This window comes from Prunus avium, chromosome 3 (assembly GCF_965620075.1).
Source record: "Prunus avium chromosome 3, drPruAviu1.hap1.1, whole genome shotgun sequence".
NCBI lineage: Eukaryota > Viridiplantae > Streptophyta > Magnoliopsida > Rosales > Rosaceae > Prunus > Prunus avium.
In genome coordinates, this window is record NC_142286.1 from 37198254 (window position 1) to 37221563 (window position 23310).

At 37.7% G+C, this 23310-nt stretch overlaps 1 protein-coding gene and 2 pseudogenes across 1 annotated transcript; 2 read left to right on the plus strand and 1 right to left on the minus strand.

Annotated features, from left to right (window-relative positions):
• Positions 1-2022: 2022 nt before the first annotated feature.
• On the plus strand, positions 2023-9184 carry LOC110749799 (phenolic glucoside malonyltransferase 1-like). The gene is made up of 2 exons (XM_088251175.1): positions 2023-2853; positions 8214-9184. Exons 1-2 carry the CDS (start codon positions 2157-2159, stop codon positions 8897-8899), a joined length of 1383 nt encoding a protein of 460 aa, XP_088107301.1. The 5' UTR covers positions 2023-2156; the 3' UTR covers positions 8900-9184.
• Positions 4504-8073, minus strand: LOC148296085 (uncharacterized; annotated as a pseudogene).
• A 2427-nt stretch (positions 9185-11611) lies between the features above and the next one.
• Positions 11612-19464, plus strand: LOC110750118 (phenolic glucoside malonyltransferase 1-like; annotated as a pseudogene).
• Positions 19465-23310: the final 3846 nt, after the last annotated feature.

A 23310-nucleotide genomic window follows, 5' to 3' on the forward strand; every position in this document is an offset into this window, starting at 1 on the left:
GATTCAGGCAATCAGTGCTTTGATGGCAAAGAAGAAGCAACAAGATCACTCAGTTCATTGGTCAACGTTTTCTCTAACATGTGCTTATACATGGGTTTGCTTACTCAAGGCAGATGAAATAAAAGCAGACAAAAAATGCTTCTGGTTTTTCATCCTATTTTTTTTCATTATAATTATATTTGTCATGGCAACTTTTTATTTATTTATTTATTTTATTTTAAATATGGGTCGCCTTTACATCACTTTGATTTAACTATTAAGACTCAATTAGCAGGTGAGATGGAATAATTATTATGAGTGGAGTGGTAAGCATGTGGTGTTGAAGAATTTTGATTTAATAATCACATTCTAAATAGATAATGTTTTTTTTTGGTCGATTCTAAATATATAATGTTCCCACGCATATCATGCAAGGTTTTATTTTGTGCCAGTATTTAATAACTAGAAGAAATCATGTCCTGTTACGCATATGAATCTTTATGGAAGAAGTACGCAAGATTTGGTGATCATGGTGTTAGAAAAATAAGGGGTTTAATTGCTATATTTAAAAAAGAAGAAAAAAAGAATTTAATTCATGCAAATAAATACCAAATTAAATGCATAAAATAATTAGAACAATATAAGAGAGGTTTTAGAAAAATCAGAATATTGTCGAGTCTAGAACTTGGTTCTATCTCTTTAAGATGAAATTGCTCCTCACTGATGCTTCAAGGTTCCAATGGCAAACACCTCCTAAGATACAACAACTTCCTTCTTGTGATAGTAGCACTCCAAGCCACAAGAACAACGAATGCAGACTTGTGCTTGAACTATGTCTCAATATAAGACTCTACTTTACTGACAAAGACTCATGTATGCAGTGAATGAAAAACTCTTTATTGCCTTGGGGTGTAGTCTTTTGCTGAGGTGCTAGCTTTTCTTGTGAATTGTTTGGCTGCGGATCCTGTTGGGGTGTCCAGGTCCGTGTTGTTTGTGCTTAGTCTTGTTGTTCTGGGCTCTTAGCCCCTCTTGTTACCCCCAAAAAAAAAAAAAAAAAAAAAAAAACTCTTTATTAAATTCTCAATGTGTTGCAGTATTTATAATACTAAAAAAACCTGTTTAGAGGGGTTGTGTCTCCTAATGAAAAGTCAAAGTGTACAACTCTTGCTTATATGACTTTTCATTTAAAACCTATTCACTGTAACTTCTAATTTTATTCATCTTATAATAAGAAATCTTTTAATATTAAAATATTAAGATTTTCCAACAATCCCCCACATGGATGTAAAAACTTAATCAACAAAATGAAAATAAAAATACAGACACGTGAGAGAGTTCGATTGGAAAGATACCACGTTAGGATAGGTAGCTATTGGCCGTGAACCTTCCCTAGTGAAATACCATCAAGTTTACTTGGATAATCGGTGAATGCGGTGTCTTCAACTGCTTAGCCGTTTGTGTAATCCCATACGATAGTAATAGAACCATGTTAAACACATAATTAACATATTCTAGTTACCATACTCTCATTAATTGATTAAAATACATAAATATGAAAGACTAACTTTCATTTATGGTACCCTTCGTTTATTTATACATCTCATTCTATAGGAAGTGCAATGAAGATATTTACTTTTAAGATATCCTTACTTCTTAAGCTGTTCTTCTTAGAACCTTACGAAAGTAAGTAAGTCATTCACATGAGTAATCAAGTCTATAATTTGAACACAACAGGAAGTCAAATTCATTAGATTAATCAAGTCTGTAATGCAATGGTTTTGTGTCTCGTACGACGTTGGACGAATTGAAAACCAATCCGATGGTGACATTCACCTATATGTACTAACACTTAGTACATAAGCCTTGAATGAATTGATTACCAATCCAGTACTGGTGACATTTACCGGTACGGTGATCCCCCACTTTTAAAACTTGAAAATGATGATAGTGTGGTTTTGTAGCTTCTATTGTGTGGCGTGGCCTCATATCAGCCCCATTTTGTATTTCACCAAACACACGTCCTTTTGCTCTTAAAGAGAGAATAAATTCTCCTTTTTCGTATGCTTCTATGGTGCTGCATACAGCAACTTTAGTTTTACGTATCGTGCCTCTTTTGATCATTCGGTGTCTAGTAGTAGTGATAAAAAGAGGGCAAAAGTATCCATCTCCATTTGGCAATGGCAGAACCAACAAGCTCGGTTAAAGTAGTTGAAGTTTGCAGGGTCGCTCCTCCTCCTCCACCTTCACCCGGTGCATTCGCGTCCCCGAGCTCCCTTCCCCTTACCTTCTTCGACATCCATTGGTTAAGGTTTGGGCCGGTCCAGCGCCTTTATTTCTACCAAATGCCTACTTCCTCTACAACACCGCTCTTCTTTGATTCCATACTTGTCCCAAAACTCAAAGCCTCACTCTCTAACACCCTCCAGCACTTTCTACCTCTGGCAGGAAACCTCACTTGGCCTCAAGACTCCCAAAAACCCGTCCTTAACTATGTCCAAGGCGACACCGTTTCGCTCACAATAGCAGAGTCTGGTGCTGACTTCTACCACCTTTCAAGTGGTGACTTTGTTGAAGCCACAGAGTACCATCCTCTTGTACCCCGATTGGAAGCGTCTCATGAACAAGCTGCAGTGATGGCATTGCAAATCACTGTCTTTCCCAACTGTGGCTTTTCGATTGGAACTTCCATGCACCATGCAGTCCTAGATGGCAAGAGTTCAACTTTATTTGTAAAATCATGGGCTCACATTTGCAAACATGATGATCAATCTAATTCAGTGCTACCTGATGAGCTGAAACCATTTTATGACAGAGTCATTCAGGATCCGGCTGAGCTTGGAACAATCTACTCGAACGACTATCGAAATAAGGACGGTGTTGAGCAAATTTTAGAGTACACAACTCTAAGATAGACTTGTTGGAGACAAAACAAGTAAACAATTTACTTGTATTAGACTCACAAAATATTACAACAAACAACTCTCAAAGGAAAGACTAACTCTTACAAACACTCTTTCTCACTTCACTCACACTTCTCACAATGACTCCTTAGCTCTATAGCTCACTCTTCTAACACACACTTCACTTCTTGATTCTATACAATGCATGGCTTTATGCCTATTTATAGTTGTTCTAGCCGACATAGCTCTCCATTCCATTGCCTTTGCTACATAATTCTTTTACTTTCTAGACTATTCTCCATTCCTAGCCGACATAGCCTATGTAACTTTCTAGAATCAACTACATTAATCTATTACAATACTAGTTACTAGGTCGGTGGAACTTCCTTCACTTTTCCAGATTTTTCTCTACTTATCTAGCTCAAGTATTGACTATCTTCTCTAGGCTTTATTTCCTTGTTGTTTATACTTCTAGAACCTTGTAGAGATTGCTCCTCAAAATGGGTTGAGCTGGGGTTGATACTTTAACACTCCCCCTCAACACCAGCTCACATCCTTCGCATCACATTGAGCTGATGACGAAATCTTTCCAACTTGCTGGTACTCAGACCTTTTGTGAACAAGTCCGCAATTTGATCATCTGTATTGATATGTCTCATCTCAATCTCTTCTTGCAGAACCTTCTCTCTAATAAAATGGTAGTGTATCTCCACATGTTTGGTTCTTGCATGAAAGACTGGATTTTCCGCCAAACGAACTGCTGATTGATTATCACAGTATAACGGCACTGAATAATCTACCAATTGATGTAGATCATTCATTAGCTGTGTTAGCCACGTGATCTCTTGAGCTGCCATTGCTGCTGCTCTGTACTCTGCTTCCGTGGTTGACAAAGATACCGTCGGCTGTCTCTTACTGCACCAAGAAATTGTTCCTGAACCAAGCTTAAACACGTACCCGGTAGTTGATCGACGAGTGTCATGATCTCCCGCATAGTCAGCATCACAATAACCAACTAGCTTGCAATCTTCACCTTTCTTGTACAACAGACCATAGTCAATTGTACTTTTCACATACCTCAGTATTCGTCGTACTGCGTCCAAATGAGACTTCTTTGGATTTTGCATGTATCGACTCATCACACCAACTGCATACGAAATGTCAGGCCGAGTCAATGTCAAGTAGATTAGACTACCCACCAATTGTCGATACATCGTTGTGTCTTCCAAGTCTTTGCCTTCATATGCGCACAGCTTGACATTGGGCTCCATTGGCGTTGAGATTGGCTTGCATTCAAGCATCCCAAACTTTTGCAACAAATCTTTTGCATATTTCTGTTGACACAGAAATATCCCTTCTTGTGTGCAATCGACCTCTAGCCCAAGAAAGTGCTTGAGTTGTCCCAGTTCTTTCATCTGAAAGCGAACTGACAAATTTTCCTTTGTTTGGTGAATTTCTTCTTCGTCATCACCAGTGATGATTAGATCATCCACGTATACCAGCACAATAGCTAATTTTCCTCCATTAGCTTTGACAAATAAACTAGGATCTGCATGGGTCACTGAATAACCACTTCGAGAGAGAAATTCTGCAATCTTACCGTACCATGCTCTTGGTGCTTGCTTCAATCCGTAAAGTGCCTTTTTCAGCTTGCACACATACTCAGGATGGACTTCATTCTCAAATCCCATTGGTTGAGTCATGTAGATTTCCCGATCTAACTCCCCATGCAAAAACGCATTCTTCACATCCATCTGGTACAAGTTCCAATCTTTGTTGGCCGCAAGTGCAAGTAGGACTCGTACGGTTACAAGCTTTGCCACTGGACTAAACGTTTCATCATAATCTAGTCCGTATTGCTGAGAGAAACCTCGAGCCACCAACCGAGCCTTATACCTCTCGACCGACCCATCAGGACGACGCTTTATCTTATACACCCATTTGCAGGATATGGGTTTCACATCTCTTGGCTTTGGCACCAGATCCCAAGTCTGATTTTGCTCTAGCGCAGTGATTTCTTCTCCCATAGCTTTAACCCATTCGGAACTCTGTGATGCTTCTTCAAATGTTTCAGGTTCAACTATGTCTTCTGCTATGGCTGCGTTGGCGTATTTGGGATTTTGCTTCCGTACTCTTGTTGACCTTCTGGGTTGTGACTGTGGAGTCGGTATTTCTACTTCACTGGGTCTAACTTCTTCTAGTGCTTGTTGATGTACACCAGTTTGCCAAGGATTCTGAGTAACCTCTTGCTCGTCATCGTCACCGTCAAGCGAATCTTCATGCTCATTTGGACTCGGTCGGATTGGAACAATTTGCTCCCCCAACTTTTGTTGCAGCTTATCTTCAATTTCTCTCGAGTCTGGTAACACCTCCTTTTCTGGGGACCACCAAGATGATGCTTCATCGAACACCACATCTCGTGATGTGTAGCACCTTCCATTTGTAGGGTCACAACACTTCCACCCTTTTCTCTGGCTGTCGTATCCCACAAAGATACATCTGATTGCCTTCTTGTCAAACTTGCTACGTAGATGACTTGGAACAAATACGTAGCACACACAACCGAATACTCGAAAGTAACTGACTGTAGGTTTCATATCCCACAGTTTCTCAAATGGTGAAATAAATTCTAACCTTGGTTGAGGAAGTTTGTTGATCACATGGGCTGCAGTTCTCATGGCTTCAGCCCAAAACCTTCCAGGCACATTCTTGGCATGCAGCATGCTTCGACATATCTCTGCAAGATGCCGGTTCTTTCTCTCTGCTACTCCATTCTGTTGTGGCGTGTTGGCACATGTGAACTGATGACGTATGCGAGTCTCTCGTAGATACTGGCAGAATTCATTCGAGGTATATTCTCCTCCATTATCTGTGCGTAGACAAATAATCTTCTTTCCCACTTCTCCTTCAACTATCTCTCTAAACTCTTTAAACTTTGAAAATGTGTCGGATTTTTCTTTCGTAAAGAAAACCCACACATACCTGGAGAAGTCATCAATGAACGTCACCATGTATCGCATCCCGCTAATCGATGGTTGCTTAACAGGACCGAACACATCAGAATGGATTAACTCTAGCGGTGCTTTTGCTTTGAACTTGGATTCCTTATATGGTAGTTGATGCGCTTTACCATATTGACATCCTGCACAGACCGTATCTGTTCTCACATCAAGCTGAGGCAGACCCTTGAGCATTGACTTCTTCATCATCACGCTTAGCTTGTGATAGCTAACGTGGCCCAATCTCATGTGCCATAAATTTGCTGTCTCGTTCTTTCTTGTCTTGTCTACATATGCAGACTCTGCTGACATTACGTAGACTGACTCTAGTCGTCGTCCCTCCATTGTCGGCATCCCTGAGATCTTGAGGTCTCGATACACCTTCACATCTCTTGGACTGAATAGGACATAGTGGCCTGATGATGTCAGTTGTGCTACTGAAAGCAGATTCTTCTTCATGCCTGGAACATGGTAGACATCTTGAAGCGGCACTTCATTAGAATTGTATCGTGGTGCTACTACTGTCTTACCGATGTGGGTTATCGGTAACCTTGAGTTGTTGGCAGTCACCACCACACGATTGCCTTTGTACTCAGTCAGGTTCTGCAGCTTCTCCTTATCACATGTCATGTGATTTGAGCAGCCTGAGTCGATAATCCAATCATTCTTGTAGTCAATCCTTTCAGGTGACGTCACAGTGAGAGCTATCTCCTCTTCCTCTATAGCAAGAGATGCTTCCGCGTCCCAATCATCCTCACTTTTCTCCTTTGAGTTGGAAGTAGCAGTATTACTCTCAGCGGGCCTTTTGTTGGACCAACAATCTTTCGCCATGTGGCCCTTCTTTCCGCAGTTGTAGCATTTACCTTCGAATCTTTTAGTATTCTTGGATTGACCACGGTTGCCGTGAAACTTTGAAGCTCCCCCTAGCCGAGAACTTCCTTCTCCTTGATGACTTTTCGCCTTGTCACCATCTCTTTTTGATCCATTACCAAAGTGTTGCTTGAAGTTGCCTTTACTTTTGTTGGAGTAGAGCGCTTCCTCCTCTCCTTTTAACGAGACCCCTCCCATTTGCTTAGCCATAGCTTCTTGATCGGCAAGCAAATTTTCAAACTCAACAAGTGATGGTTGAGTAGGCCACCCTTGTACAGCAGCAACGAAGCCTCGGTATTCGGGTCTCAGACCATGGATAATTATCCTTTTTATCCTAGACTCCACAATAGCAGCATTAGGATCTAAATCAGAAATTTCACGGCATGTGGACTTTACCTTGTGGAAGTACTGAGCAATCGTCATGTCACGTTGTGCAACGGATAGCAGCTCGTTCTCAAGAAGTTGTAGTCTTGTGTCATTCCTTTTTGAAAAGAGTGTTGCAAAGGTGTCCCATGCTTCCTTTGGTGTTTTGGCTTTCCTTATGTGCTCCAACATTTCTTCTTCAATTGTTGTCTTCAGGGCAAACATGGCTTTACCTGCTTTGATCTTCCACTTACGCAAAGCGTCGCTATTGTCTTCTCGTGGTTGTGCAACATCGTTGCCCCCGACGACATCCCAAAGATCTTGACCTTGCAGATAAGACTCCATGCATGTCGCCCACGTGTTGTAATTTTTGTTGTTGAGCTTCGTGATTCCTCCAACTACGTGAAGATCACCCATCGTTTCGGCAGAATTCCGGCAGTACCGAACAAGCTTGAACTAAATATGCAAACTTGTAGAGACAAACTCTTCACGACTCAAAGAAGCTCCCGCAGAATCAGTCACTGACCGTCCCGCTCTGATACCAATTGTTGAGCAAATTTTAGAGTACACAACTCTAAGATAGACTTGTTGGAGACAAAACAAGTAAACAATTTACTTGTATTAGACTCACAAAATATTACAACAAACAACTCTCAAAGGAAAGACTAACTCTTACAAACACTCTTTCTCACTTCACTCACACTTCTCACAATGACTCCTTAGCTCTATAGCTCACTCTTCTAACACACACTTCACTTCTTGATTCTATACAATGCATGGCTTTATGCCTATTTATAGTTGTTCTAGCCGACATAGCTCTCCATTCCATTGCCTTTGCTACATAATTCTTTTACTTTCTAGACTATTCTCCATTCCTAGCCGACATAGCCTATGTAACTTTCTAGAATCAACTACATTAATCTATTACAATACTAGTTACTAGGTCGGTGGAACTTCCTTCACTTTTCCAGATTTTTCTCTACTTATCTAGCTCAAGTATTGACTATCTTCTCTAGGCTTTATTTCCTTGTTGTTTATACTTCTAGAACCTTGTAGAGATTGCTCCTCAAAATGGGTTGAGCTGGGGTTGATACTTTAACAGACGGTCCCAACAATAGGAGCATAATGTTTTGGGAGATGAAACCACCACCAGAGTCAATCCGAGGCACCTTTGAATTCACACGAGCAGATATAGAAACACTGAGGCAATCGTTCAAGGCTAAAATGGCAGAGCAGAAACCAGTTCATGTGTCCACTTTCACTCTAGCTTGTGCCTATACATGGGTTTGCGTAGTCAAGGCAGAGGACATAAAAGCTGACAAAATACATATGATCTTTAACATGGACTGCAGGTCTCGCTTGGACCCTCCTATACCTGCAAACTATTTCGGAAACTGCATAGCAGGATGTGTACCAGTTGCCGAAACGAAAGGCTTGCCAGGAGAAGATGGGTTGGTTCTCGCCGTGAATGCAATTAGTGAGGCTATAGAAAGTTCGGAGAAGGGGGTTTTGGATGGGGCAGAGAATTGGGTTTCAAGGTTGTTTGCTGTGAGAAGTGAGGGAAGAATGCTCAGCATTGCTGGTTCACATCGGTTCAGAAATTATGATACTGATTTTGGATGGGGAAGACCAAAGAAGTTTGAGATTGTTTCCATAGATAGAACCAGAGCTATCTCCCTTTCAGATTCCAAGACTGGTGCTGGGGCTATTGAAGTTGGGTTGGTTTTAGACAAACATGACATGCACGTTTTTGCTTCTCTATTTGCTAAAGGTCTTCGAAACCTTTGAAGCGCATGAAGCCTCCGCAACAACATTTTCTTTTTGCACTTTAAATTTTCTGGAATAATAATTTGGGATTCGTTGTTCAATAGGTGACCAACCTTGTATGCTCTCAACAATCAGCTTTGTGATGTTTTTCTTTGGACCAGGTGCAGGTGGCTCTGTCCGTCTCTTTTCCTATGTACTGCATCAAATAAACTTCTTAGTGTTTTTTTTGGTCAACTATAAAAGTCGACAAACTTTGTATGCTCTCAATAATTACCTATATGTGAACTGTTGTCTTTGGACCAGGTTGCTAGCTCTGTTTCTTTTCCTATGTACTCTCTCTAATATCTGTTTCTTTTCCTCCGTATTATATCCAGTCAAAAACAATGTGCTTACTTTACTTTCCTTCTCTTCCAAAGCACTATTGTTAATTTATAGTATTCAACCAAAGTTGAAATATATATGTGAAATCGTATTTTAAATATATATATATATATATATTAATATTTTGGGAAATTAAATGTTTTGGTTGATTGTCAGATATATTGCAAGGGAAATTGGCACCATCACGATGGCAGGTCTTCTGACTTCATTGGATGCCTCAACCCGTTGGCTTCTTTGAAGAGCCCTCATCCTTTGGCTTTGAAAGGAGTAGCAGCCCAGCAAAGTGAAAAAAGGAGAATTGGGAGAGAAAATAGCAAACAAGCATTCAGCCAGAGAGAAAAAAATTATCTGAAATTGTTTTTTTGCTTTGTATTTTGTTTTTCTCTTATTGTGAGTGTGTGAGCTTGGTTATTTCCTTCTTCGGGAATGCTAGTAGTAGTAACCTTCTCTCTAACATTCCCTTTTGGATCTTCTCCTTTCTTCTCCGGACGTGTGCAAATTTCCATACACTTAAAATAATGTTATTAATGCATCACACTAGCTACTTTTTATTTGTCAAATTTACCCTTATTAAATGTATTGGCTTTTTTGTTTCCTCATTTATCTTTTTTTTTGGGTACCTATTGTACCAACTTGTTAAAAAAATTAAATAAGAACAAAAGTCAGTATTTTTTGGAAACTGAAAATATTATTGCTTTGTTTCTGAATGAGAAATCTCTTGCATTCATGAGCATTTTCTGTCTAATATTGCTTTCCATGCTATCTGAGTATTTTTGGAAACTGATAATATTATTGTTTTGTTTCAACGACCAATAGAAACAAAGAGAAAATAGGATTTTCATTTCTCTAGAGAAAACAAAAGACGTTTTTTTTCAACGAAAAAATACTGACGTTTTTTATTTATTTAATTTTTTAACAAGGTTGTTGTTAAAAAAATATATATAAAAAGACTAGCTTGTTGTAAATTAAAACAAAAAAGTTAGGGTACACTACCGAATACCCCCCTTAAACTATTTTGACTGTCAAATTTAGCACCCTAAATTATTTTTTCAGCCAATTTAGCCATCAGATTATTTTAAATGGTCAATTTAGCCTCTGTCGTTAGTTTTCATCCAATTTTCTGTCTAAATGTCACATGTTAGGCACGTGATTCACTATTTAATTAAAATTTAATTTTTTTAAGTTTAAAATAATTAAATTGTTAAAACTACAAAACTTTTATAAATAATAAAAAAAGGGAAGGCAATCAACGTCTTCGCTAGCCCCTTCCTCCCAAGACTCTATGTCTGCAATCCCACATCCACAAGGGTTTTCGAGTGAATGCCAATGGTTGGTCCGTGTAAATAAACATATAATCAAAATCAAGATATGTTTTCATCTTCATCGCCACCTACTTTTTCTTGATTGGGTCAATGGGATTTAGGGATTGCATTCACAGTGTTTGGGTATTCGGAGACTGGATGATTTTTATGGGTGATTGGGTTGTTTTTATTTGACCGTGGGTGTTGGCTAAGTGTCCATTGATTTGGTTTGGCTATCAATTTCTTTTGCTTATTTTTGTTACCTGTGAACGAGGAAGGGGAGGGAGGCGGTGTTAGAATGGATTTTCATATATGTGCATCTGTGTTGCAGAGAAGGCATTGTGGACTTGGGGAAGAAGAAAACGCCTACTTTGAATCGGATTCTTGAAAGAAAGAGACAGGGAAGAAAGAATTAGAAGGAAAAATGAGAGAGAGAGAGAGAGAGAGAGAGAGAGAGAGAGAGAGAGAGGACGAAAAAGGAAAAAGAATAAACAAAGAGAAAGAGAGAAGAAATTATTTTACATTTTCTTTATTATTTTTTGATATTGTCCTTGTAAAATGACAAACTTACCCTTATAATTAACAGAAAATTGGATGGAAGTCTAAAAACTTAATGAGAGGTGCTTAATTGACCATTTAAAATAGTCCGAGGTCTAAATCGGCTGAAAAAATAATTTAGGGTGTGAAGTTCAATAGTCGAAATAGTTCAGAGGGTTTTCAGCTATTTACCCAAGATACTACTTGTATGTTCTCATTGATTATGGTGAAATATTCCCTGTCGTCAAAGTGGATGTAGCATAGTGGAATATTCTCATCATAAATATATATAATGTTCCCAAGCATATCATGCAATCTTTTATTTTATGTCATTTAATTACAAGAAGAAATCATATGAATTTTTGTGGAAGAGGACACAAGATTTGGTGATCGCACACTTTTTGAAATATGAAAATGATTTACAAACTAAGAACTTGGACAGACTCCATATCAACTACCAGTGACAAAAGAATCACAATAGCCTCAACCTTCTAACTTCCATCTCCAATTGGCAATGGCAAACCCAAGCTCAGTTAAAGTAGTTGAAGTTTGCAGTGTGGCTCCTCCTCCTCCGTCCTCACCTGGGGCATTCGCTTCCCCGAGCTCCCTTCCCCTTACCTTCTTCGACATCCGTTGGTTAAGGTTTGGGCCGGTCCAGCGCCTTTATTTCTACCAAATGCCTACTTACTCTGCAACACATCTCTTCTTTGATTCCATACTTGTCCCAAAACTCAAAGCCTCACTCTCTAACATCCTCCAGCACTTTCTACCTCTGGCAGGAAACCTCACTTGGCCTCAAGACTCCAAAAAGCCCGTTCTTAGCTATGTCCAAGGTGTGAGAATGTGAAGGTAAAGACTCCCACATTGGAAAGTTGAGAAACCTAGCAAGGGCTTATAAGAAGTTGGGTTACTGCCCCCATTGCCAATTGGTTTTGAGGTGGAACCTCAACTTCCTTCATGGTATCAGAGTAGGTTAGCCCACGTATGAAAGCCCAACGGCCACACGTGCTCCACGTCACCCAATATGTGTTGTCCACATGTTAGGCTTGAAAATTCGCCACACGTGTGGGGGCGTGTGAGAATGTGAAGGTAAAGGGTCCCACATTGGAAAGTTGAGAAACCTAGCAAGGGCTTATAAGGAATTGGGTTACTCCCCTCATTGACAATTGGTTTTGGGGTGGAACTTCAACTTCCTTCATGGTATCAGAGCAAGGCTTCACGTGTTGGGCCCAACGGCCACACGTGCTCCCACGTCACCCAATATGTGTTGTCCACATGTTAGGCTTGAAAGTTCGCCACACATGCAGGGGCGTGTTGAGAGTATTTGTCCCACATTGAAAAGTTAAGGGACCAAGCCTGGGTACCATGAAGGAAGTTGAGGTTCCACCCCAAAATGACGTGAGAGCACGTGTAGCCGTTGGGCCCAACACTTGAAGCCTTGCTCTGATACCATGAAGGAAGTTGAGGTTCCACCCCAAAACCAATTGGCAATTGGGGGAGTAACCCAACTCCTTATAAGCCCTTGCTAGGTTTCTCAACTTTCCAATGTGGGACTCTTTACCTTCACATTCTCACACCTTGGACATAGCTAAGAATGGGCTTTTTGGAGTCTTGAGGCCAAGTGAGGTTTCCTGCCAGAGGTAGAAAGTGCTGGAGGATGTTAGAGAGTGAGGCTTTGAGTTTTGGCACAAGTATGGAATCAAAGAAGAGATGTGTTGTAGAATAAGTAGGCATTTGGTAGAAATAAAGGCGCTGGACCAGCCCAAACCTTAACCAACGGATGTTGAAGAAAGTAAGGGGAAGGGAGCTCGGGGAAGCGAATGTTAGGCTTGAAAGTTCTCCACCCATGATCTTGCGGAGGGATGTTAGAGTATGTAGAGCTAGGATTGTGACAAGTGTCACTTAGTCATTGACTGATGTTAGATTAGTTAGTAAGCTGTTGTAATCAGTTAGAGCCTTATAAAGCTTAACTCAATGTATTGTAGAGTAATCTGAGAAATAATACATAAAGGTTCATCTTCTTCTTAATTCTCTCTCTATTTTCCCTTTCATTAACACAAGGTGACGCCGTTTCACTCACGATAGCAGAGTCTAATGCTGATTTCTACCATCTTTCAAGTGGTGACTTTGTTGAAGCCATAGAGTACCATCCTCTTGTACCCTAGTTGGGAGCTTCTCATGAACAAGCTGCAGTGGTAGATTTGCAAATCACTATCTTTCCCAACTGTGGCTTTTCCATTGGAACTTCCATGCACCACGCAATCTTAGATGGCAAGACTTCAACTTTGTTTGTGAAATCTTGGGCTCACATTTGCAAACATGATGATCAATCTAATTCAGTACTACCTGATCAGCTGAAACAATTCTATGACAGAAAGGGCATTCAGGATCCAGCTCAGCTCGGAGCACTTTACTCGAACTCTTATCGAAATAAGGACGGTCCCAACAATCGAAGCTTAACGTTTTGGGAGAGGAAACCCCCATCGGGCTCTATCCGAGGCACCTTTGAATTCACAAGAGCAAATATAGAAACACTGAGGCAATTGTTGAAGGCTAAATTGGCAGAGCAGAAACAACAAGATATTCATTCAGTTCATGTGTCAACTTTCACTCTAGCATGTGCCTATACATGGGTTTGCGTAGTCAAGGCAGAGGAAATAAACAATGACCAAACACGTCTGGCTTTTAACGTGGATTGCAGGTCTCGCTTGGATCCTCTTGTATCTCCAAACTATTTTGGGAATTGCATAGCGGGACGTATAGCAGTTGCCGAAACAATACTGATGTTGGGTTGGTCTTAGACAAACATAACATGCAGGTTTTTGCTTCTCTATTTGCTAAAGGTATTCAAAACCCTTGAACTTGAAGCCTCCTCATTTGTACTATTCTGGGGAATAATAATTTGGGACTTCATTGCTTCTCTAAATATTTAACTTTGTGAACATCGCCTTTTTTTTCTAGAAAGATTCAGGCAATCAGTGATGACTTTGATGGCAAAGAAGAAGCAACAAGATCACTTAGTTCATTTGTCAAAGTTTTCTGTAACATGTGCTTGTACATGGGTTTGCTTAGTCAAGAGGCAGATGAAATAAAAGCAGACAAAATGCTTCTGGTTTTTCATCCTATTTTTTTCATTGTAATTATATTTGTCATGGAAATTTTTATTTTTATTTTTTTAAAATATGGGTCGCCTTTACATCACTTTGATTTAACTATTAAGACTCAATTAGCAAGTGAGATGGAATAATTCTGAGTGGAGTGGTAAGCATGTGGCGTCAAAGTAATTTTGATTTAATAATCTCATTCTAAATATATAATGTTTTTTTTTAATCGATTCTAAATATATAATGTTCCCACGCATATCATGCAAGGTTTTATTTTGTGTCAGTATTTAATAACTAGAAGAAATCATGTCCTGTTACGCATATGAATCTTTATGGAAGAAGTACGCAAGATTTGGTTAGAGTGCTGCTATTTCCACCCACTTGTACTATTTCTTCATCCACCTAATCTTGCAAATTTTAAAGACCAATTTATCCCTTTATAAAATGACTTCTATTGGCTTAAGAAAAAAAAGAATTTAATTCATGCAAATAAATACCAAGTTAAATGCATAAAGTAATAAGAACAATATAAGTGAAGTTTAGAAAAATCAGAATATTGTCGAGTCTAGAACTTGGTTCTATCTCTCTAAGATGAAATTGCTCCTCACTGGTGCTTCAAGGTTTCAATGAGAAACGTCTCCCAAGATACAACTTCCTTCTTTTGATAGTAGCACTCCAAACCACAAGAACAACGAATACAGACTCGTGCTAAGTGGCGGACCTGTGCAGGCGCAAGGAGGTGCACCTGCACCTTCGGTCGCCGGAAATCACCATTAGAGGTGCTGGAGTTGCACCTCTGCTCCAGACATGCGATGCACAGAAGGTGTTCGACGAAATGCGCGAGTCACTGGGCTTGCTGCGCTGTTGTTGTGCGCCTGTTTTTTTTTTAAAGATGCCTGGCCAAAACGACGTCGTTTTGGACCAGGGTTTTTATTTTTAAATTAAAAAATAATGGGAAACTGATGCTGTAAATGGACCAGGCTTTTTGTGGGCTTTTAAAATGGGTTTTATTTCCTTACTTAATTGGGTTTTATTTCCTTAGTCAATTGGGTTCTCTTTATTCAATTGGGTTTTGAGAATTCCTTAATTAAGTAGGATTGAGAATTCTCTTTATAAAAGACCAATTGTAAGTAACAATTGTAGGTTAATTGCAATGTTATTTTTTTAATTAATTATGAATAACATTAGTATTGTTTAAATGATAAGGATGTTTAACCCTTTTTTTTTTTTTTTTTGGAAGCTCTTAACTTTTAAAAATTGCACCTCCGTTAAAAAATTCCTAGGTCCGCCGCTGCTCGTGCTTGAACTATGTCTCAATATAAGACTGTATTTTACTTACAAAGACTCATGTATGCAGTGAATCAATAGGAGACCAACCTTGTATGCTCTCAATCAATAATCAGCTTTTTGATGATGTTTTTCTTTGGACCAGGTGCAGGTGGCTCTGTCTGCATCAACTTAGTTTTTTTTTGGGTCAACTATAAAAATTGACAAACTTTGTATGCTCTCAATAATTACATTTGTGAACATGTAGTTCTTTGGACCACGCCAGGTAGCTGGCTCTGTTTCTTTTCCTATGTACTGTCTCTAATATCTATTTCTTTTCCTTTGTATTATATCCAGTTAAAAACAATGCGCTTACTTTACTTACCTTCTCTTCCAAAGCACTATTGTTAATTTAAAGTATTCAACCAAAGTTGAAATATATATGTGAAATCGTATTTTATATATATATATATATATGGTTTTTCTCTAACGCAGACGTCCGCATTGTGTTAAAGTCCAGTCATCTCCTTTGCAGCTTCTTTTGTGCAAGCGGATTTGGTTCTTAGTAAAAAAACTCAATAATAATAAAAATTTCCAACAACCACTTCCCTGAGCTTGCCGACAAAGCCTCCGCCGGCCTACTTTCTGCCATGGCTCCCGTTGTTCTTTCATTTTTTCCAATCTCTGTCCCTTTTCCCTCTCCATTAATTCTTCCTCTCTATTATGGACTTAGGGTTCATGGAATTTTCTCTCTATAGGGTTCAAGGAATTTAGTTTCAAATTGTTGGGGGTGGGATTTTGTGGTCTTTGAGAAATTATTTAACTTCATACGTGAAGGTTAAGAAATTTAAAAGTTTTTGAGGAATTTGATAAGCTTCCAAAGTCCTATATGGCCATTGAGATTATTGAAAATAAAAGCAAATTTTATAGTAGGTGAATAGGAATCCAATCTTGATTGCATAACTTTCCATGTATCAATAGCCGAATCAATTTTTTTTTCTTTTAAGAGCATCTTCAAGGGAGATGTCAAATACCAAACATCAAATTTAAATTTGATGGCTGATCTGATATCTTACACAGCTTTACACTCCACCCGATATGTCAAATTAAATTATTATTTTATTACATTTTAGTGTTGATTTATTTTTAATTAAAAAGAAAAGAAAATAAAAAATAATAAAATATTCATTTGACATCTTGCTTTTGGGATGTCAAAAATAACATCCCAATCTCCAGCTTTCATTCCACATCAGCTTTGACACATCAGTTGGAGTGGTGTGAGATGTTATTTCTAGTCGTTAAATGTCTATGTGTCACTTTTGACACATCGGTTGCAGATGCTCTAACGATTGTGAAAGTGGAATCATCCATGTGTTGGGGTGTCATCAAATTCACACAGAGAATGAGGCAGTAGTCATGGAAGACAGTGGTGGGGGGTCGCTGTCGATCAAGCGGGTGGTTTTCTAGGTTTTTTTATTTCTAAAGTTTTTTTAAAATCTTTTTAATTTTAATTTTAAAGTAAATATGAGTGGTGAATCTAGTTGTCAAAAAATAATACATGTGACGGATTTTGAATGGAAGTATCACCAGTTGATGTTGTGATACCGTACTATTCTATTATTGTATTGTGTCACATTTTGTTAATTATGGGGTTAATAAACCCAACTAAAGGCATTTCATTTGATGCTAAAAAATGATGATCACTATTGGACGCAACTTAGAAGTGTGATGTCTTCGGTCTTGTGGGACCTAGTGGTGTGGTACCAGTCGAAGCACAGAGTGAGTATTGAATTAGAATCTTTTTTTGTTAGACCCATATTGCGAGAAATTATCTCTGGAATTCATAACAGCGAAATTTGTTCAAACTTATCGGGCGCAGCTTAAATTAAATAGTAAATTGAGCTTAGATCCATAAAATTCATTTTAAATCACTTACAACCCTTTCCTTTAGTTTTCTATTTAAAATACCCAATTTTTGTTATGAGGGGGTGTAACTAATGACACGTTGAATTTGGAAAGATCTCCAAATAGTTGTAATGGATGTAGGAATTCATTTAGAAACTTATTTGAAATTAAATATTAAATTCCATATTAAAGTATTAGTAATCTATTTTTGAATTAATGTTGTTTTCCTTTTATGAATTACAACTAGTAATCTATTTAACTTATTAGTAATTTAAATTCAATATTAAATTTAGGAATTAATGTTGTTTTCCTTTTATGAATTATACGACTAGTATTCTATTTTATTATAGTTTTATGAATAATAGTGTACATTCTAATTATGTTAAAAAATAATTTGATAATCTATTTATTATTTGTTTTTTGAAAAACATTTTTTTTAATGAACCTATTTTTTCTCTAAATAACGTACCTATTTTTTTTTCTCTAATAATGTACATAGTAAAACAATTTACCTAGTATAATGAACCTATTTTTTTGCTAAATTTTGTATCTATTTTTTTCTTTAAATAATTTACCAATTTTTTTTCTCTAATAATGTATACCTAGTAAAACAATTTACCTAGTATAATGAACTTATTTTTTCTTCTAAATAATGTACCTATTTTAAATTTATAAAAAATGTGCATAAATTTCAATTATACGACATACCTATTTTCTATAAATTATTGTGTACCTATTTTTAATTTATGAAAAATGTACAGAAATTTCAATTACAAAGTAACTGACCTATTTTTGTTAATTTTTTTGGTAAATAATATACCTATATTTTTATAAATATATATTTATATTTATATTTATATTTTTCATATGTACATTGTTGGATATGTAATTTACATTTTGTTTTTTTGGTTTGCAATTTTAGGGGCGATATGTTAGAGGGAATGGCAACCAAAAGAAATGGGGTGATTGTTATGCTATTAATAGGGAGTTTTAATTACAATTATGGCAGTTAATGAAATGCTTGGAATAAATTATAAATAAAATATGAAGTCTGATGGCAAGGATGTAAAAACATATGAATACTATGACCTATTATATCCTACTAGTCATTTAAGTTTGAAATTGAGTTTTACACATAGATTTATAGAATGATGGGTATATGTCTAAGAAATAGAAATTGTAGGGACCTATATCGGACAAGCCCTAAATTAAATTACGTGAGAAATTATAGAATACTTACCACATTGCCGTTTAAAATAAGAATTAAGGAACATTCATTAGGTCTGTTCATCAATTATATTAAACCCTTCATTCAACTTTGCTTCCATGATCCATCCACAATGGCAGACCTAAACTCAGTCAGAGTGGTTGAGGTTTCTCCACAGCCAAGCTCACCAGAAGATCACTCAGCCACACCTGACGTCCTTCCTCTAACCTTGTTTGATTTACTCTGGCTCAGATTTGCACCCGTCCAACGCCTTTTCTTCTATCAAATCTCAAACTCCTTTGAAGCCACCACACTCGTTTCAAAACTCAAAGCCTCACTCTCCATCGCCCTCCAACACTTCCGACCTCTAGCAGGAAACATCACTTGGCCCCAACACTCCCCTAAACCAGTTCTCACTTATGTCCAAGGGTACGCCGTTTCGCTCACCATTGCCGAGTCTCATGCTGATTTCCACCATCTTTCAAGTCATAGCATCTTTGTTGAGGCCAAAGAGTACCATCCTCTCGTACCCCAATTGCCATCCTCTGGTTCACCAAGGTTTGGGATTTATGATACAGATTTTGGATGGGGAAGGCCAAGCAAGGTGGAGGTGGTTTCGATCGAAGAGACAGGAGCCATGTCCCTGGCAGAGTCTAGGGATGGTATTGCTGGAGATGTTGAGGTTGGTTTGGTTTTGGAAAAACATCATATGCAAGCTTTTGCTTCTCTGTTTGCTAAAGGGCTTCAAGACCTTTGAATCCACGCATGAAATTGGTGTTAATTTGTTGTAGAGTTTGAATGTTTTCGCTTTGTTTTTGGGGGATGATTAATTTGATCGATGTTCATTTTAGTTGTTGTTATTTTGGTATGTTTGTTAGCAATGGTCCTCGGTTTCTCTCACCGTTTCTCATTTTTTATTTCTTTGATACAAATGATAGTATAAATGATTATAAATTTATCTAATTTATGAAAAAGGAACTCGAAATCGGGTGCAAGTCAATTTAGCGAAGAACAAGCTGCAAAGACATGCGCGACTCGGGTTCGCTCGTCTCCGTATCCAATTCTCAAAAGAATAAAGGAGTAGTTGACGACTCATTATGCCAAGTTTTATTACAAACGAATGTCGCACGCATTGTTCAGGTTTATTATTTTGAACAAAAGAAGTTGTGATTCTCATGCCTTGAGATAATTGTTTGTAGTATTGAAGAAATGGAGGAGAAGCCGGAACAAAAGGAAGAGAAAGAAAAGATGGGCTGCCATGAAAACTTTGGATAACACTTGAGATTCAATTAGCACGAACTATACATAATAAACTATTTAGCAGATGAGACGGGAATAATTGCCTGCGTGACCGCTCTGAAAAATTTACACCACCTCCATTTCATTAAACCTACACCACCTCTATCTGTTGACTATTTGACTCAACAATGCACCCACATGCAAAGTTGCTGTCTGCAGCTTTATATTTGGCAGATGAGACGGGAATAATTTTCAGTGGAGGAGTTTGTCAGCATGTGGCCTGCGTGACCGCTCTTTAATGTTATTTACATTTCCTTTTGAATTTTCTCATTTCTTCTCCTGACATGTGTCGATTTCCTTACACTGAAAATAATGTTATTAATGGTGCATTTTTGCTCACCACTTTAATCATAGGTGTACCATCACCATCCTTGTCAACACTTGACATGTGTCCCTTGGCATAACCATGGTTGCATAAATACAAAGTAAATAGTTAACTATAGTTATGCCAAAGGACACGTGTCAAGTGTTGACAAGGGTGGTGAGGGTGCATCTATGGCTAAGGTGGTGAGCAAAAATATACCCATGTTATTAATGCATCACACTAACTACTTTTTATTTGTCAAATTTACCCTTATTAAATGTATTGGTTTTTTTTTTTCCTCATATATCTTTTTCTTTTTTGGGTAACTATTGTACCAACTTGTTAAAAAATTAAATAAGAACAAACGTCAATTTTTTTTGGAAAAAAAAATGTATGTTTTTCTTTTCAAGAGAGAATGTCTGTTTTTTAAACACAAAATAATTTAGACCACTATTGATAGATAGTTAACATGCTCGAAGGATGATTCTTTTGCACTAAAACAGTCAAATTTGTCTAAAGGCGGAAGCTGCACATGTGATGTTTACATAGCCATTGTCAACGACCAATAGAAACAAAAAGAAAATAGAATTTTCATTTCTCTAGAGAAAACAAATGACATTTGTTTTCAACAAAAAAATACTGACTTTTTTATTTATTTAATTTTTTAACAAGGTTGTTGTTAAATATATATATATAAAGACTAGCTTGTTGTAAATTAAAACAAAAAAGTTAGGGTAGACTGCCGAATACCCTCTAAATTATTTTGACTATCTAATTTAGCACATTGAATTATTTTTTCAGCCAATTTAGCCCTTAGATTATTTTAAATGATCAATTTAGCCTCTGTCGTTAGTTTTCATCCAATTTTCTATCTAATTGTCATATGTTAGGCACGTGATTCACTGTTTAATTAAAATTTATTTTTTTAAGTTTAAAATAATTAAATTGTTAAAACTACAAAACTTTTAAAATAAAATAAAATATATATTTTTTTTTTTAAAAAAAGGGAAGGCAATCAACATCTTCCCCAGCCCCTTCCTCCCAAGACTCTCTGTCTGCAATCCCACATCCATAAGGGTTTTCGAGTGAATGCCAATGGTTGGTCCGTGTAAATAAACATATAATCATAATGAAGATATGTTTTCATCTTCATCGCCACCTACTTGTTCTTGATTAGGTCAATGGGATTTAGGGATTGCATTCACAGTGTTTGGGTATTCAGAGATTGGATGATTTTTATGGGTGATTGGGTTGTTTTTATTTGACCGTGGGTGTTGGCTAAGTGTCCATTGATTTGGTTTGGCTATCAATTTCTTTTGCTTATTTTTGTTACATGCGAACGAGGAAGGGGAGGGAGGCGGTGTTAGAATGGATTTTCATATATGTGCATCTGTGTTGCAGAGAAGGCGTTGTGCACTTGGGAAAGAAGAAAACGCCTACTTTGAATCGGATTCTTGAAAGAAAGAGAGAGGGAGAGAAGAATAAGAAGGAAAAATGAGAGAGAGAGAGAGAGAGAGAGAGAGAGAGAGAGAGAGAGAGAGAATACGGAAAAGGAAAAAGAATAAAGAAAGAGAAAGAGAGAAGAAATCATGATTTTACATTTTCTTTATTATTTTTTGGTATTGTCCTTGTAAAATGAAAAACTTACCCTTATAATTAACAGAAAATTGGATGGAAGTCTAAAAACTTAATGAGAGGTGCTTAATTGACCATTTAAAATAGTCCGAGGTCTAAATCGGCTGAAAAAATAATTTAGGGTGTGAAGTTCAACAGTCGAAATAGTTAAGAGGGTTTTCAGTTGTTTACCCAAAAAGTTAATACATTTAATAAGGGTAAACTTGGAAAACAAAAAGTATCTTGTATGATGCATTAATGACATTGTTTTAAGTGTAAGGAAATTGACACATGTCATGAAGAGAAAGTAGAAGGTCCAAAAGAGAAGGTTAGAGAAAAGATTGTTAGCATTCCCTATGGGTCTTTGGGAAATTGAGTGATAAATACTACTTGTACGTTCTGATTGATTATAGTGAAATATTCCGTCATCTTCAAAGTGGATGTAGCATAGTGGAATATTCTCATCATATAAATATAGGGTTAATTATTGTAGACGTCCGTGAACTATGGCCCCAGTTGCAATTGGGTTCGTGAACTAAATTTTGTAGCAATTTAGTCCTTTAATTAGACAATAAGGTGCAATTAGTTCCTGCCGTAACTGAATCCGTCGAAATTGACCATGTGAGTGTCACGTGCTCTTGTTGTTCGGGGTATAAGTGACTTTTCGTCGTTTCGAATGAAACAAATCCAATGTATCGCTGAAGAAAGGGGAAAGCACGTGAACTATCCCTTCTGAGGCAGCCATTGGAGTTGTATACGGTGAGCTATCCCTTCTGAGGCAGCCATTGGAGTTAAATTTGCTGCAGCAATGACTGAGTGAGTGAGAAATTGTCTGTGTAAGCTTCGAAATTTGGGGTTGATCGGGGGTACAGTTAAAGGTTAGGGTTTCATTTTGGGGGTAGTTAGGTTTTTGGTCCGTTTGGCTGATAGTGATGGAAGAGTTTGACTTCCGTTGGGGTGGTGTTGCGCCTAAATACAGTAAGTGATTCTGCCTGTTTGAATACGTATCAGTTTTTGTTTTCATCTGTGTGGTCCATAGATTTTAAAGATTCCTTACACGCTTTGTTGCTTTATACTGTCGTTGACTGCAACACTTAGGGTTTTTTTTTAATCCCTTCTTGTCTTCTATCTATGCCTCACACCAAATGGACTGAAGTTATTCCATAGCAATTTAAAAACTGAACGAAATGTGTACTGTATATTTTGGTTTTGGTGCAGAACATTGAATTAAAACATGGTTTTGTCTGATTTTATGATTCCAAAACAAGTGTGTGTGTGTTTTAGCATTGTTTTGACCCTTGTTTACTGTGCAGGTAACCATGAAAACTGTAGTTTAGAACTTCACCATGGGGGTGTGTTGGAAAGTGGGGAGTATAAAAATGGAAAAGTTTGTTACTTGGATAATGTTGTACAAGATTTTCTGTCATTGGTGGACTTAAGAAAGGTAGGGAAAGGGCTTGGTTACAATGTAGACATTTCCAACCCCAAACCAAATCTGGAAATATGGTATAGGA

Excerpts from the sequence above, each read along its gene's own strand:
- LOC110749799 (XM_088251175.1), top strand. The coding sequence starts at position 2,157 with ATGGCAGAACCAACAAGCTCGGTTAAAGTAGTTGAAGTTTGCAGGGTC. Across the intron at positions 2,854-8,213 it reads CGACTATCGAAATAAGGACG|ACGGTCCCAACAATAGGAGC; the intron begins GTGTTGAGCAAA and ends ATACTTTAACAG.